At 49.1% G+C, this 16831-nt stretch overlaps 1 protein-coding gene across 3 annotated transcripts in view; it reads right to left on the bottom strand.

Moving 5' to 3' along the window:
* Positions 1-3278: 3278 nt before the first annotated feature.
* The window catches only part of GNB1 (G protein subunit beta 1), a 110028-nt gene continuing 96475 nt past the window's right edge, over positions 3279-16831 (bottom strand). For 2 of the 3 annotated variants that reach the window (XM_038746306.1, XM_038746308.1), the window contains 4 exons: positions 13490-13556; positions 9821-10022; positions 8160-8376; positions 3279-5703 (listed from right to left, as the gene is read on the bottom strand). In XM_038746306.1, the coding sequence (XP_038602234.1) occupies positions 5597-5703; positions 8160-8376; positions 9821-10022; positions 13490-13556 (593 nt within the window). In that variant the 3' untranslated portion in view covers positions 3279-5596. The remainder of the gene's footprint in view (positions 5704-8159; positions 8377-9820; positions 10023-13489; positions 13557-16831) is intronic. The other variant, XM_038746307.1, reaches the window with a different exon arrangement.

Raw genomic sequence — 16831 nt, 5'->3', positions numbered from 1 at the left:
CTTTGCCCCGCTAGAAAAACAGACGGGAGCTTTTGAGGTGGTGGTGGGGGCTTGGGGAGGGGGCAAGGGACACAGCTATTTTGGTTTTTCTTCTCCAGCAGAGCCTAATGTGCATGTATGTTCACGCACATGCAAACACACACACAAACACGTATGCGCCCACCATTTTCTTTTTTCTGGTGGGCTTTGGGTCAGCAAGCCAGGTCCCTGCCCTCTGTGGCCCAGCAAACCTTGTTTTCCTGGAGGCCAGGGAACTGGCCTTTCCTTGCTCAGGGGGCAACCAGTGCGACTTTTCCAACGGCCCTCCCCTCGTCCTCCCACTGCCTGGTATACAGTGCTCTGCACATAGTAAGCGCTCAATAAATACGACTGAATGAACTGAATGGGTGGCCTGAGAGGATGCTGGATTTCCCACCAGAACCCCCAGGGATCCCCAGGGAGCTAGTGGATAGAGCCTGAGCGTCAGAGGACCTGGGTTCAAATTCCAGCCCCCACCACTTTTCTGTCATGAAAACTCAGGCATGTCATTTCGCTTCTCTGTGCCTTGGTTTCCTCATCTGTAGAATGCCAATTAAGACTGTGAGCCCCATGCAGGACAGAGACCGTGTCCAACCTGATAACCTTATAACTACCCCAGTGCTTAGAACAGTGTTTGGCACATAGTAAGCACTTATCAAGTACCATAAAAAAAAATGCACCCGTGCAGTCGGATCAGAGAAAGCCCCAAACCCAAGTTTTCCATAATGATGTCCTCAGCCCTCCACGCCAGTCCGGACGCTACCCACCCTCCCCGACTTTGGCCCAAGGGCCCCGGGCCGAATTCCCACTGGCTTAGTACAGAATCAATCAATTAGTGGTATTTGTTGAGTTCTTACTATGTGCAGAGGATTATAGTAAGCACTTACAGAACACCGAGTTCTCCCATAGCACGGGAGCCGTGTTCAGGAAAACTCACATCGGAGCAGCACTTGCTCGTGTCCCACGCAACGCCCATTTGGACAACTTTCAACACCGTAGTGTGCGCTCTATCCAGACACATAAATATCCTGCCACCAGACTAGCCAGATGGCAGGACTGGGAGAGTCAAGAGACCTGGGTTCTAATCCCAGCTCCACCATGCGCTATGTGACCTTGGGCAAGTAATTTCACATCCCCGTGCCTCAGTTTCCCCATCTGGAAAATGGGGATAAAATCCCTTCAGACCACAAGTATCACGTGGGACAGGGGCCATATCCAATCCAATCGAACCGCATCTTCCCTGGGGCTGAGCACAGGATTTGGCGCATAGTAGGTGGGCAAGGCACCACGGCCTAGTGGATAGAGCACAGGCCTGGGTCATGGGCCCTAATCCCGGCTCTGCCACTGGTGGGCTGAGGGACCGTGGACAAGTCGCTTCCCTTCTCTGGGCCTCTGTTCTCTCATCTGCAAAATGGGGATTAAAACTGTGAGCCCCATGTGGAACAGGGACTGTGTCCAACCCAAATATCTTGTACCTACCCCAGCGCTGAGAACAGTGCCTGACACACAGTGCCTAACAAATACCATTATTATCATTATGTGTTTTAACAAAACAACATAGTTTGTGCAGAGCTGAAACCTGTGTTGTGGCAGATCCGAGCATACCCGCTTTGGAAAGCGAGGAGTTCTCACCTGACAATCTCCAGGCACGGCGTGATCCTCTCTCTGATGGCTGGTTACCCTCAGCTTTGCCACCCAACCCCAACCCCAGTGATTGGCACTGATTGCTCTAAAACTTCCCAAGAGGGAGGGGGTGCGTGTGAGGCGACACTTATTTTAGGAGCGAGATTAGGAGTGGTGGGGGCGGGAAGGGGAGCACTCCTGGCTTCTCTCTGCCAATCACTCCCCCACACCGTGAGCAGGGAGACCACCCTCTCCTCCTACTTTCTCCCACCCACCCTCCCTCCTCCCTTCCCTCCAAGCAGCTGGGGAACTGTCCATTGTCTGAGCAGCCACGGCTGACGGGACGGCCCTCGGCTACGGCCTACAGCTCACCGCCGCGGGTCCGGCCAAGGACAATCCCTACAATCACAGCCCAACGAGCCACCCTCCGCAAAGAAGAGCAGTGAGAACCAAGCTTGTGTTTAGACTCTGTGCGGCAATATTTCCGATCCCATCTGCCAGGCAAATCTCCCCTCAGACGCCCCGCATTTCAGGAGAACGCCCGCTGCTCCGTACCCTTTGCTGGTATTTAGAGAATGAAAGGAGGGCCTAGCGAGCACAGAAGCCCATCAGGCTTCCCGGATGGGAACAGATTAGCCGTTTCCTCCTCGCCTCGCTCCCGCACGGAGGGCATTCTTTATTTACAGATAAATAATTCAAGGGCCCGGCACTTGAGGTAGAATGCCTTATCAACTTTCTTTTAGAAACCTTGCCCGCACCGCTCACCCCGGATTCGCGGGCAGGTCCGTGGTGCGGACACAGTGGCAATCGTGGAACCCGCCTCTCCTGTAGTAACAAGCAGCCACTATTTTTACTTTCTTCATTTTCTCATCGGCAGCTCTCGCGGCAGATGCTTCTGTTTGCTCACAGGCCCCAGCTCCACTGAATTCGGAATGAAACCGGCAGAAGCTGGCCATCTGGAAAGGGGAAATGTTTAAGTGAGCCCCTCCCCGCCCCCCTCGGCACATCTGGGGGCGGGGACTGTGCAAGGGGAAAGAAGAAGAGGCGGAAACTAGAGAAAGGGGAAGCTGCAGCTTAGAAAACCCTAAAGACATTCTCCCCCTGATGCCCTGTTCTCAGCTCAGTCTGAGGCCGGAATGGAGGACTGTGGAGAGGAGGCAGCAGGGGAAGAGGACGACAACAAGGAGGAGCGACTATAAGCTGGTCTCATAATGGGCAGGGAATTGTACTCTCCCAAACGCTTAGTACAGTGCTCTGCACCCAAAGTGCTCAATAAACGAGAATGATTGATTAGTAGGGTCAGCTTGGGTCCATGCTAGCCTCGCTAACGGGGTGGTGAGGAAGCCCAGCAAGCGGCGCCTCATCGCTTGGGGCCCGAACCCTAGGCCACACACCAGGGACCACCCCACAACCTGCTCTCTTTCGGGAAGGGGGAAAAGCACGCCGTGGCTTTCCGTCCCGCCGGGGCACGGCAGGGCCCAGGCTTCGGAGGGCTCCACGGGGCACTTCCGAGGGGTGCGGGAGAGCCAGCGGGAGGATGGTGGTGGAGAGAATCGGGGGCCTAAAATGGGCGGGTCCGGGAGGGAGGGGGCTCGGAGCACAGCCGCGGTCTCCCGAGGAACCAGCCGCACTCGGGCTCATGTCAAACTGCTTTATTACATCTTAAATAACAGTACATTTTAATATAGTATCTATCTTGCATCCAGCTTCCTTGAAGTACACTGACTTTAAAATTAAATACAAAAGGTGAAAAGGGATGCAGGGAGCTCTACAGAGTTATTTCATGGAAAGAGAAAGGTGGGGGGGGGTTCTTTTTTTTTTCTTTTTTTCTGCCAAGTCCAGGCCTAACGCACAATTACAGCACATTTTTTTTTTGTACAGTGTTGCAGAAAAAACAGAATGGAGAGAAGCCACTACTGCTCTGGAGGAGGAGGAGGAGGAGGACGAGAAGGAGGAGGAGGTGCAGGAGGAGGAGGAGGGGCATTTCTGGACCCAGGGAGAAGGTGGGAGAGAACGGGCAGAACACTCCACTGTCCAAACGCTGTTGCTCATCGTTTTACTGGCAGAGAGAGCCAGGAAAGCCTGCTTGTTACAAAAAGGCTCTCTATAGTTCTGCAAGAGAAACCGGCTGCCAACGGTTAGTTTTTCAAGGAGGGTGGTCTGGATTGCTGTCCCCCTCCCCACTGCCGGCCTCCCAAACGATCTTCTACAATGACCGTTTGAACAGGCCGTTTCGTTTTCGAAAAGAAAAACGAAAAAGAAACAAGAAAGGGACTTATCACGCTACTCCAACACGTGCATAGCCTCTTATTGAAATTCTTCATGTATTTATGCACAGAGTAGCAACAATAAGTGATTACAGCGGCAATGGTTACAATTTTAAACAGGTTATTTCTTAACAGAAGAAAAAAAAAAACATCTAAGGACTTAGTCCTGTGTGCACTTTTTAGCATTTCTACAGCATGCGATTCTAAGAGTTAAACCCACCCGATATGGCAAACAATCAAAAAAATTTTTTTGTTGTTTTAACTTAGAAAGTTCAAGATCATTATTTTCAAAACATTGATTTGTACATCATTTCATACACAAATAATTGACTGAATATCCAAGCACAGGGCAGGCATCTCTCTTGAAAACAGAGGTTCCTGATAGTTGGGGGTACTGGGTAGTGTTTGCATTTATAAACTGCCCTCCAACTGCACAAAGAAACCCAGAATAGATAAAAACTGAATCGGTGGGGCAGAGGACAGAAGGAGAGGGGGAAGAGACGGGAGGAGGGGAGATTGATTTGAATTAAATCAATCTACTACTCACAAAAAGGTGAAGGGGTTCTTTAGACAAGCATTCAATACCATTAACAGCATGTGCTTGGTTACCTCACAACATTATTCTCTATATGCCATGTTTTTGTGCAACAATTATCTGTGACACTAGACAAAAAAAATAATAAAAAAATTAGGGACTAAATTTACATCATTAACAATCCCAGGGAGGCTGGGTTGGACTCTCTTGTTCTGTTTAATTTCTAAGCTTGAAGAAATGCATTTAAAAAAGGAAGTATGCATGTTTTTAAGACCCTGCTACAGACGCGATTTTAAAATCGGAAACCGTCATGAGAAAAACCAAAGTCTGCCACTTCTTTTGACCTTGACGGAATGGGATCCCCAGCCTAAAATCGAGATAAAACTACAGTGAACATTCGCTGTATGTGTTTCACAATTACACTCCAAGTTTGCTTTCTGGTTTACATTTTTAACGACAGTATTTCCTTTGAAAGTTCTCTCAAGACCAAAAAAAAAAAGGAAAAAACAAAAAAGGAAAAGAAAAAAGAAGAAAAGAAAAACCCAAACCGAAAACAATGGTCCCAGAAGGAATGCACAATTTGATTTCTGTTTACAACTACAGAGATTCTCCTTCTAAAGGTAATTGTGCTCTTTGTTTCAGCAAGAGGCGAGGGGGAAGATGGTCTCGCCCCTTTGAAGTTGGGAGGGGGAGGTGGAGGGGTGTCCGCGTTAGTATGGTTGGATTGGATAGGCTATCATTTTAAATCTTCCAAGGTTGGAATGGTCTTCCAGTCCCGGTGGGATCCATCCGCTATCTTAAACAAAGAGTTTGGAAAGTGTTAAAAACGGGAAAACCCACAATCAGGTTCCAGTTAACAATCTCACCGCAACGTGGAATGGGACAGTCTGCTGGGTGGCATGAACGGCATCTACACCTCTTTCTCTCTCAGCATTTATAACCACTTTAACAGCCCGGCATCTCATATTTTCGGATAAATGCAACGGAGTATTGGCACTAGCGCCCCAAACAATCAGCTACTCATCAGAAACAAGCTAGAAATTAGAAGTCAGGATCCAGTCTGGCAGATGCAATGCAAGCTTGGAATGTTAGGGAGGACATGACAAGCCATGACTAGCCCAGGACGGTCACATTTGCCCAGTACCTAGAGGCTTTAGTTCCAAATCTTCAGGAAGCTATCCCAGGATCCCGTCGCCACGGCCATGCCATCGTCAGTCACACCCAAGCAACTGACACGGTTGTCGTGCCCGGCGAGAACACCTGAGGAGCAGACAGACAGATACCCGAGTGAACGGCCGCACGTCACCCACCTCCGAGCGGGGTACAGATTCATACGTGGGCGGGGGTTTGCTGGTCTCCTGTACCAAGGGTCTTCCATCATCATCATCAATCGTATTTATTGAGCGCTTACTATGTGCAGAGCACTGTAGTAAGCGCTTGGGAAGTACAAACTGGCAACATATAGAGACAGTCCCTGCCCAACAGTGGGCTCACAGTCTAAAAGGGGGAGGAAAAGGAGCCCCGAGTAGGCAACAGTGAGAGGTCCATGCCCGCATGGAGACCCCGTCGTTAAATCTGGGCCACTGGCAGTAACTGGGGCACGGATGACGTTATCCCACTCCCTCGGGGTCCTCCTTCACTCACCCTCAACTAGAGAGGTTCCCTCTGACAAGGGGGAGCCTAAATGGGGCCACGGCTTCCCTGATCTTGGATCCCAGACCTGCCAGCCTCGGGGAGGGCAAGCAAGGAAGTCAGCCACTTCAGACAACAGGACCAATCTGGTTCCAGATGGGTCGGCAGAACAAGTCACCTTTATTTCAAAAAGACTTAGAGAATCCCCTGGAGGATCACAGAATGCAAAATTAAGACTTAAATTGCATCAAGGAGGTTGAAGGGTTCCCTCGCTAATCTGTAAAGGCAGAATGCGCTAATTCGGAATGTGGGAAAAGGGGTTTATAATAATATTAGAGGAGGCCCATTCCTCAACTCTTATACTACTCATGGAAAAATACTCTCATAAACCAATCGCGGGAAAGCTTTGTTGGTGACAGGGAAGAGATTCCAGGATTGGAAACACTGGCCTTGAGGCAGCCTCGGCCTTACTGGTTCGGCACAATCTGGTACGTCACGTACGCCGCAACCCTCGATGAGCCACGGCCACCTCTTCTTACATCTGAGCAGTCTTCGGTTGGATCAGAAAGCAGTGAAATATTTAAAGAGTGCTCAGGGCTGGCGCGGGAATCCATTTGGAACATTAAGTTTCAAGATTAATCTTTCCTCTCAATTGCAGTTTGGCTCAAGTCAAAAGGGGGCCATTCATTCAAAGCTGCTGTCCACAGTACGTCCTGGGCTAATGGATCGGAGAGTTGCTACTTCCCATCAATCCTGCTGCCACTCTAGGAACGAAGCCTGAAATGGCTCCACTTTTGTGTACTACTGCAGAGGCACTGGAGCTGCACCAGAAACCTACAAGAGGTTGAGCGCACCTTGAAAATTTTGTCTGGCCACAGGGAATCTGTGGACTCGGATGGAAGGGGAAAGGAGGATCTGGGGGACGGTCAGGGAGCAAGAAGCGGAGGGGGAGCAGGAAGGAAACCAAGCTTAGGGCCTGGGGCTCTGGGGTGGCCTTTTCCTCAGATTCTGGTGAAGTAGTCCTTGGGGACCTGCGATGGTAACAGCACCGGGGGCCGACAGGTTCACGTTCCCATCGCCAACGTCACCTGGTGCTTTGCATATGGAAGAGGAACAGGGGAACTCCAACAGACAGAGTGACAATGAAGCCATGGCCAGAAAAGGCACAGGGTCTTGGAAACCCAAACATGGTCCAGGACTCTCCTTTTCCAGGCTCACAGTCAGGGGGGAAAGTGGACCTGGTGCAGAAAACTAGGCCCTTAAGCCCACCCACACTCCAGGAGGGAGAACTGCCCAACCCTCCATTGATTCCCATTCAGAGTGGAAATGGAGTAGCCAGGCTCCGGCTATCTGCCTGCTTTCCAAAGACCACCATTAGACTGATGGACTGCTGCCTCCACTGTCGCCTTTCAGCTAACATCCTGTGAAAGCACAGTGCAGCTGATGTCTGAGGGTGGCAAAGGAAGACAACAGCACGCTTCTTTTATCATTTCTAGGGGAGTTTAGTGTAAAGGGCTGGCTTAAAAAAACAAAAACTCTGGTTTTGACCAGTCACCTCGGTATCATTCTTTGCAGGCCTAATCTCTCAACGTCAGCTGTGATTATTCACGCAGCCAAAAAAAAAAAAAAAGCTTCTGGAAGGCAAATCCAGGGTGAGGATGACAAACGAGGCGGAAGGCGTTTTGTCCCTTGATGTCCTATGTTATCAGCTCTCTTACCTAGATTGATCTGAAAATCCACTAGTGAGGTTTTAAGAATCTCACCATCCACTCTCCAAATGTGCTTAACCGACTTGCAGATGGGTAAACATGATCCCTGAAGTTTATGTACCTCAGGGCAGCTAGTCCAAGACAAGTACCCTCTCATAAACCACCTGCCCGCTCCCAGTCCTCCGAAGGAACAGTTCCCTGCTGTCATCTCTGCCATCTCCTGAGAGCTGTCTTGGGGGGCGGGGCGGTGTGGACCCCCCTCTGGGACAGGAAGGGTGGCACTGAGGTGAGTGAAGACTGTTCTGATTGACCAAAGGGGCAGGAATCAGGGTGGGGTGCCAGAGCTGGATTTCAAGCACTCGAGTTGCTGCTTACCTGCTCTATCTGCTTTGAGGGCGTCCCAGACATTGCAGTTGAAGTCATCATATCCAGCGAGGAGGAGGCGCCCGCTCTTGGAGAACGATATAGAGGTGATGCCACAGATGATGTTATCGTGAGAGTAAACCATGAGCTCCTGATCGGCCCGGAGGTCAAAGAGCCTGCAAGTAGCATCATCTGAGCCTGTGGCAAAAGCGTTGCCATTTGGAAAGAACTATAAAGACAAAGGAACAGAACGGTCCATCAGCTTCACAGCGAACAAGGGAGAAGTCGGGAGGCCAGAATAAGAGCTCGAGGGAGAAGCTCGAGAATGCCCACAGCCTGGCTTTGCTGCATGAGGATGGGTCAAATGGTGGGCGGCCCTGTAGAAAGCTGGGCACACTGGGGGTTGGTAGCTGCAAGGTGATCCAGTTCGTTTGCTTGTTCATTCACTCGATAATACAGTGTTCACTGGGGCAGAGCACTATCCCGGTTGCTTGGGGGCCTTCAAAAAGAGGAAAACGCACAATCCTTGCTCTCAAGGAGCTTAAACTAGTAGAGGGAAGTTAGGAGAGAAAGGCAGGATCTCTGTACTTTCTCCTCCCAGCCCCTCTTCCTTCATTCCTGCCACAGCTCTCTGATTCAGCCCTACCTCTCTGCTCTCTCTCCTTCCCCCCAAGTGGAAGCAGAAGAAAAGGAGGAGGAGGAAGGGGAGGAGGAGGAGGGCAAGGAGGAGGAGGAAGAGACAAAAGGTTTCAGGAAAAGCTCTGCAAAATGGCGCCCGATACAGGGCTCGGCACACACCCCAGCTCCAGAACCACAACTCAACTGGGAAGCATATCACGGCTGAACAAAACATGTTCCTCATCAACTGTCCACAAATCCCCAAATAGAATCTGATCTCTTGTCCCCATGTACAGAACACCTCAGAAGCTAGGAGGATATGACCGGGAGCAAGTGCCCTCAATGAAAGCAGGTCAAGATGTGACCCCCGGATACCCAGGGAAGGCAGTACACAATTTTATCAGGCTGTTTCCCTTGAGTTACCTGGGGGAAAATCACAGACTCTCCCCTGAAACATTCAGCTCAGAATTAGAATTTGGAAGGTGAATGCCAACAGAGCCATATTCAGACAGGTGCCAGGGGAGCTTGCTAGAAGAGGAGATGTTGGGTTTTTTTCTGCCACTGCAGAATCAGGCAATTTAAGAATCTGCAGGAGGGCTCACGCCACTCCTCCCCCACCGCCCCTCCCTACCCCCAGGTAGAGCTCCCAAGGGAGAAACTGCAGGCAAGCTTTCAAACTAAACTGCACCTTTACAAAGAGTTCTCCAACACTGCATTAGGCTTGTCTGAAACACAGAACCAATGAAAAAGAAAGAGAGGAAATGGGAAGCAGTGGCCAACGCCCTGCATTTTAACTGCCGGCGAGCCGGTCAATATGATCTCTTTTTTCTGGGCCTTAGCACTAGCCCACAAACCTTTACGGTACAAAGGTCAAAGGGTCTGATGTTATGCAGGACTCACCACGTGGAAAAACGAATGACTTGATCCAGGACCCACTTATGGGCAGGAGGACATTCTCGGCAACGATACCTCAAATTATCAGTACAAACAGGGCCCCGCTCCCCCCAGTGAACAGGAGCTCCGCTTTCCCCAAATCCGCAACAGGCAATACGTACACAGATGGCGTTGATGTCCGACTCGTGGCCGGTGAAAGTTTGCCGACACATTCCTTCTCGCACATCCCACAGCTTAGCAGAGGCATCACAGGCCCCGGAGACAAATAGTCTGGTGTCAGGAGCCAGGGAAAGGCTCATGACGTCCCCAGTGTGTCCAGTGAAGGTAGTTGTCTGCTGGCCAGTTTCAATGTCCCACAGAGCACTAAAAAATAAAGACGGCAGGAACGGGAGACGGTCAGACCAACCCATGCCCTCGAACCCAACCTGGCACTGCACTATTGCCTCACGCCCAACTGCGCCACAGCTGAGCCCCCTCCCCCCGAGCCCCATAACTTGACTTCCGCCAGTCATCATCAATCGTATTTACTGAGCGCTTACTGTGTGCAGAGCACTGTACTAAGCGCTTGGGAAGTACAAGTTGGCAACATAGAGACAGTCCCTACCCAACAGTGGGCTCACAGTCTAAAAGGGGGAGTCACCAATCTGAGAGGAGAAAAGGCAGATGAAAACAACCAGAGTTGGGGAACGGTGGCTTCTAGCTCACCCTCTAGACTGTAAGCGGCGTGGCTCAGTGGAAAAAAGCAGGGGCTTTGGAGTCAGAGGGCATGGGTTCAAATCCCAGCTAGCTCTGGCTAGCTGGCTCAGCTGTGTTACTTTGGGCAAGTCACTTAACTCCTCTGTGCCTCAGTTACCTCATCTGTAAAACGGGGATTAAAACTGCGAGCCCCCAGTGGCACAACCTGATCACCTTGTAACCTCCCCAGCGCTTAGAACAGTGCTTTGCACCTAGTAAAGCGCTTAATAAATGCCATAAAAAACCCTCGTTCCTGGCAGAGAATGTAGCTGTTATGTTGTACTGTAAGTGCAGAGCACTTAGTACAGTGCTCTGCACACAGGAAGTGTTCAATAAATCTGACTGACTGAAATCTTGGGCACTCCTGGAGCTCTTTACACAACTGTTGGCCTGAACCAGGGATCAAGAAAACCTTCCCCATCTCCCTGTGAAGCCACGAGAGCCAGACTGTTTCCAGTCTTTGGTGTGAGCAAAGGCAGAGGTAGACAGGCATGTAAATTCACAGAAATCTCAGGCTTTTGTCTGAAACAGCCATGATCACAGCATGGGGCTTAAAACCCATGTGAGACTCTGGAATCTCATAGGGCTGGTTCGACCCTCTCCTGCCTTACTCTGCTGGGAATAGCATGGAGGGAATGTGTCTATTATTATAATAATATAGAGCTTTGTACAGTCTTGTCTTATGCTGTCGAGTCATCTCTGACCCATAGCAACGCCATGGACACAGCTCTACCAGAATGCCCCACCTCCATCAGCAATCATTCTGGTAATCATTCACAGAGTTTTCTTGGTAAAAATATGGAAGTGCAGTGAACTTGAATCTCCGCCCTCGACTGTCTCCCGTGCCGCTGCTGCCCAACATAGGTGAGTTCTGACCGTAGCAGATTGCCTTCCACTTGCTAGCCACTGCCCAAGCTAGGAATGGGTGGGCCTCTGCTTGACTCTTCCTCCTACAGTCAAGACTGGTAGAGTACTGGAAGGTGCTCAATAAATGTGATTGAAGGAATGAATGAAGACATCCCCTCCTTGAGGTCTGATAGAGCCCAAGATGGGAGGAAAGAGGATTCACCAAGGCACCTCCTGCCCTTTCTGTGCTTTTTGGGGGGGATGGGCAGGGTAACTGTTTAGAAAAAGGAACAGCAAAAACTGAAATCGATCAAATACAGGGCACCTTGGCCGAGGACTAAAATATTTCATTGTCACAATAAATGGGGTCAACTCAGGAAACGCACAATACCCAGCATCTTCTTAATTTACTGGGAAAACAGACATGTAGCCTCCAGGCTTAGAGGAATTCCAGGTCTCTTTCCATGGGTCAATCAATGGTATTTATTGGGCACTTACTATGTGCAGAGTACTGTACTAGGTGCTTGGGAGAGTACAATACAATAGAATTAGCAGAAATGTTCCTGGCTCATAAGCTCAGTTCCATTAGCATCCACCCCGCCGGTGCAAATCCAGTCCCGGTTTTGTTCGATGCAGAGTGATCCCCTTCCAAGAACACCCTGGGGGAACCAGGAGGGAGTTGCTAGCTGCTAGACATCAGGGTAGCCATTTGTAGAAAAGCACCTTAATAATGAAACATCTGAAAAGCAATTTTTCCTCAAGAGACAATCTCAATTATTAACCCTCTTTGCTTTAAATTCGTTTCACAACTAGGCCAACAGGGACTAGTCATGCTGTGGCGGGGTAAGAAGAACTTTGCTTCCCCACTCAGAACAGAGCCCCTCACCCCTTCTGAAATGACCATACTCAGCACACTTGACAAAAACAAATACAAAAACTCATTTCAACTCATTTGTGGGCAGTCAATTAGGAGACCCTCATTATCTCCTCAATCTTATGTGGGTGCCCCAAAAGAGGAGGCATACACAAGACATACATTCTACTGCCAAAAAACACGAAGTAGTGTGGCCAACTGGAAAGAGGATGGGCCTGAGCAGGAGGATCTGGGTTCTAATCCCAGTGGAGCTCCACTGCACGTCTGCTGTGTAACATTTAACTTTTTGGTACCTCAGTTACCTCATCTGTAAAATGGGGATTAAGGCTGTGAGTTCCATGTGGGACACGGACTGCGTTCAACCCAATTAGCTTGCTTCTAACTACGCCAGCACTGTGCTTAACAAATACCATACAAAAACCCCACACTTGATTATTTATCTGCTTCTATTCTAGCACCTTGGCACATAGGAAGTGCTTATTATCATTAAAAAAACTAACTTTTTTCATTGCTTGGTGCAGCAGGTGCTCCTCCTAAAAAAGGTTGAAAATTCTTTAAGTCAAGGACTTTTGGAGGTTTTTTACCTTGAAACTTGGCTGACATTTAGCTTTTAATGGCCAAGGGGTGGATTTGGGAGCGATAAAAGCTTGCTGAAGCAGCAGGCTCTCTACGGGGAGCCCACTAGTCGCCCTGTGATGTGGTCTCGTTCTGGGTGTCTCATCCTAGCCCTCACCAACAGGACTCCATCACTAGGTCAGAGACAGACTGTGGTGGTGCAACCTTTACTCTCACTTAGTGCAGATATTCCCTAGGGCTGGAAGTCATTTCTTGAGTTTAGTTGGTCCCTTCAGCCCTTGATTCCCCAGGTCCGGGGAAAGGCTCCAGAGGATACCGCTTTGAAAAAAAAAAAAACAAAAAAGCTTCCATCTGTCTATAAACAGGATGTGGTGCTTTATTTTTTTCTTCAAAAGAGCCATCAAACAAAACACGTCAAGTAAAATCGATGATTTTAGGTACCACATGAATGTTACTTAACCATTTCCAGTTGAAGAATGTAAAGGAAAAGCCCCATCCATGCTGAGGCAGAGAGCCTAAAAACGATCTACTTGGAAGACAGTGCTCTTTCTCATCCTTGTGAGGACTGAGCCCGTGCCTCTCATGCTCTGTTATCTAGCTTCAAGCACCAAGCTAACCCAGAGTGATGCAACCGAGCCCAATTAGCAAACCTGATTTCAGTGTGATAAAGCAGAACTTTCTTTTGCTTCGTCGCCGAGGGGGAAGGGGAGGGCAGGGGAGAAGAAAGGCACGTAAAGCGCACAGCCACATCACCGACGGTGAATGAAACACGACCTAGCCCCTGGCTTTGGCTACTCACCAGGTGGTATCTCCAGAGCTGGTGACAATTTGATTGTCATCCAGGAAGCGGCAGCACGACAAGTAACCTGCAAGAAACAGACGACAGAAATGTAAGGCAACAGGGAGTCTCACTCGGCTCTACGAACTACTCATGAAGCATCCCCCACCGGCATGGAGTCCAGGCCCTAGACCCCACTGATATCCAAATTAGAGATGAACACCCCTCTTCCTCACTCCCCCTCCCACAGTCCCCCACCAAGGTGGCTCTGACTAAAGGCCCCTTGCCAGTCTTCTGTTGCAAAGCTGATCGAGGCTTATGCTATGACCATTCCCCTTCTCGGTCTGCCTCCAAACTACGGGAGACACAGCTGCACCCAGAGCTTACTCCAAGGGGCAGAAATCTGAGGAAAGAGTATTCAGGTGTCCAAACAGCCCCAGCTTGACAGGGATGGAGAACAGGACTACTCACTGCAGTGAAAAGCATGGATGTGAAATATAAAACGAGGATAGAGTATGGAGCACTTCCTATGCACCAAAACATACAATACAAAAAGATGAACTAGAAGGGGACATCAATCAATTAATGGTATCTATTGAGTCCCAAACACTGTACTATGTGCTTGGGAGAAAACAATACAGTAGAGTGGATAAAGCACATACCCTGCCCAGTAGAAGCTTACACAGTCCAGAGGGGAAGTAAAAAAAAAAACCTCAATTCCTTCACCACATGGGGAACAGCTCCCATAGACCAGCAGATGTGAATGTACCTGACACTTCAAACTTGCAGACCTATGGATCATCTTCATTATCAATAGCATTTATTGGGCACCTACTGTGTGCAGAGCACTGTATTAAATGCTTAGGAGAGGAGAAGATTAAGAGAACACTATCTCTGCTCCTGAGAAGTTTATGGTTTAGCAGGGGAGACACATATACGTTTTAGATGAGGGAGTGCTATAGGGCCTGGGTAACTGAAGTCCTTAGGTGGCACAAAGGGGCTGAGAGGTGGCAGTTAGGACACGAGATAGGATGATTATAGATTACTCAGGGTGAGCTTCCTTAAGATAGGATTTCAGATGGGATTTGAGATAGGGAGAGCTATGACCTGGCAGATGTGAAGGATGGGGATGGAGGTGGGGCTCTAGGCTGGAGGTCATTGGAGAGAGGAGAATGAGGCACAGACAGCAGGTTGGAAATCAAAGAACAAAGTGTATGTGCTGGGGTGTGGGAACAGGGAATTAATAAATAGGTGCGATAGAGCTAATGAAGAGTGCTTTCAATTCAATGGCCAGGAGTTTCTGGTAGATGGGGAGATGAATATGTAACCACTGAAAGCTTTTGAGGAATGAGACGTGTGCAGAATGACAATTAAAAAAATGATCTGGGCAGCAGGAAATGTGTCTTGGGCTTCTGTTGTACTTTCCCAAGTGCTCGATATATACTATTGTTTACCACGCCCAGTAAGCAATAGCAAGTATATAGGTTGTTCAGATTGCAAGGAAGGGGTGGACTCTGGAAATGATGTGGAAGAACAACCGATAGAATCTGGTGACAGAAGGGATGTGGGGGTTGAAAAAGAGGGAGGAGTAGAGGAAACTGCCCAAGTTGCAGGCTTGAGAGACAGGGAGATTGGTGGTGGTGGTAACTGTGAAGGGAGAGTTGGGTGGAGAAAATTTGAGGTCGAGGGTGATGGTGGGGGGTGGAGGGACAGAAGGAGTTTGGCATATTGAGTGCCTACATTGTACTAAGGAGAGTAAAATATAACAGAGTTGGTAGACACATTCCCTGTCCATGACGAACTTACAGTCTAGAGGGATTTCCTTCAAGATATCCAAGTAGAAAAATGTGTAATTAAAGAGAATGAGAGGGGTTGGGGCTAGCCAAGTCAATTTGGGAGTTCCCTGCCCAGTGGTGGTAGAAATAGTTGTGCAAGTGGGTGGGCTCTCCAAGGGACTGAGAATGTGAATTGACAAGAGGAGATGCAGAGCAGAGTCTTGAGGGATGCCCACAGGTAAGGGATGGGAGGCAGAGGAAGAACTGGTGAAGGAAGACTGGGGATTGGTTAGCGAGGGAAGAGGGGAACCAGGAAAGAACAGTGCCAGAAAAGCCAAGGTTAGTGTTTCCAGAAGAAAGGGGAAGCCCACAGCCACAAAGACACAGCACTTAGGAACACATCCTTACACTCTGTCACTTCCCCTACCTGTGATTTTAACGTCTGTCTCCCCATCTACACTGTAAGCATCCTGTGGGCAGGGATCTTGTCTACCAACTCTATTGCTCTGCACTTTCCCAAGTGCTTAGTACAATGTCCTATACACAGTACGCACTTAATAAATACTACTGATGGAAAGCAGACAAGAGGTTGAGGAAGATTCCTTCAGAGAGCACATTTGATTGGGTAAGGGTACGGACACTGGTGATCTTACTGGAGAACTGGAGGGGGAGGAAACTAAATTGTAAGGGGTCAAGTAGAGAGCTGGAGGAGAGAAAGTGGAGGCAGCGGGTCTATCTAACCCATTCGAGAAATTTGGACAGGGAAAGGAGGAGGGAGGTGGGGCTGGAAAGTGAGGTGGGGGTCAGAGGGATTCTCATGCTTTTTTTAGGGTGGGACAGACTTAAAGGTGGAGGGGAAGGAGCCATCATAGAGCAAGCAGTTGAAGATGAGGCCAGGGAGGGGAGAAGAGTGAACTCTACTGTTTTCAGGTGAGAAGGGATGGAGTCCGAAGCAGAGGGGATGGGATCACTTTTGAAAGCAGACATTTCCCTCTGAGAGATGGCTGAAAAGGATGAAAGAGAGATATGGGGGTGGGAGGGAGTTGTAGTGGATGAGGGGAAGGTTTGGGAGAGCTCATATCCGATGGGTTCGGGGGCTGCTGTTGGAGACAGAGTTTTGCACTGGACAGATCACGGAGCTGACCTAGGGAATGGCTTTGCTTATGGTCTTGAGCCCTCATGATTTTTTTCTTCTCTCCCTTCAAAGCTCCCATCAGATTCAAGTTGTGCTTCCTTGCCATTTCTTATCCCTCTCAGCAGCCCCCCAATTTGTGGAGGAATTTTTGAATTCCTCCGTGGCTCCAGGCAGTCAAAGAAGAGCTTGTTCTGGAAGGGCAGATCTTTTACCCGTGACAGAGTTCTTTCATTCATTCATTCAATCGTATTTATTGAGTGCTTACTGTGTGCAGAGCGCTGTACTAAGCCCTTGGGAAGTACAAGTTGGCAACATATAGAGATGGTCCCTTCCCAACAGCGGGCTCACAGTCTAGAAGGGGGAGACAGACAACAAAACATATTAACAAAATAAAATAAATAGAATAGTAAATATGTACAAGTAAAATAGAGTAATAAACATGTACAAACATAT

This window comes from Tachyglossus aculeatus, chromosome 5 (genome assembly GCF_015852505.1).
Source record: "Tachyglossus aculeatus isolate mTacAcu1 chromosome 5, mTacAcu1.pri, whole genome shotgun sequence".
In the NCBI taxonomy this organism is placed as follows: Eukaryota; Metazoa; Chordata; class Mammalia; order Monotremata; family Tachyglossidae; genus Tachyglossus; species Tachyglossus aculeatus.
The sequence above is the reverse complement of the archived record's forward strand: the minus strand, read 5'-3'. Positions and strand labels throughout refer to the sequence as shown.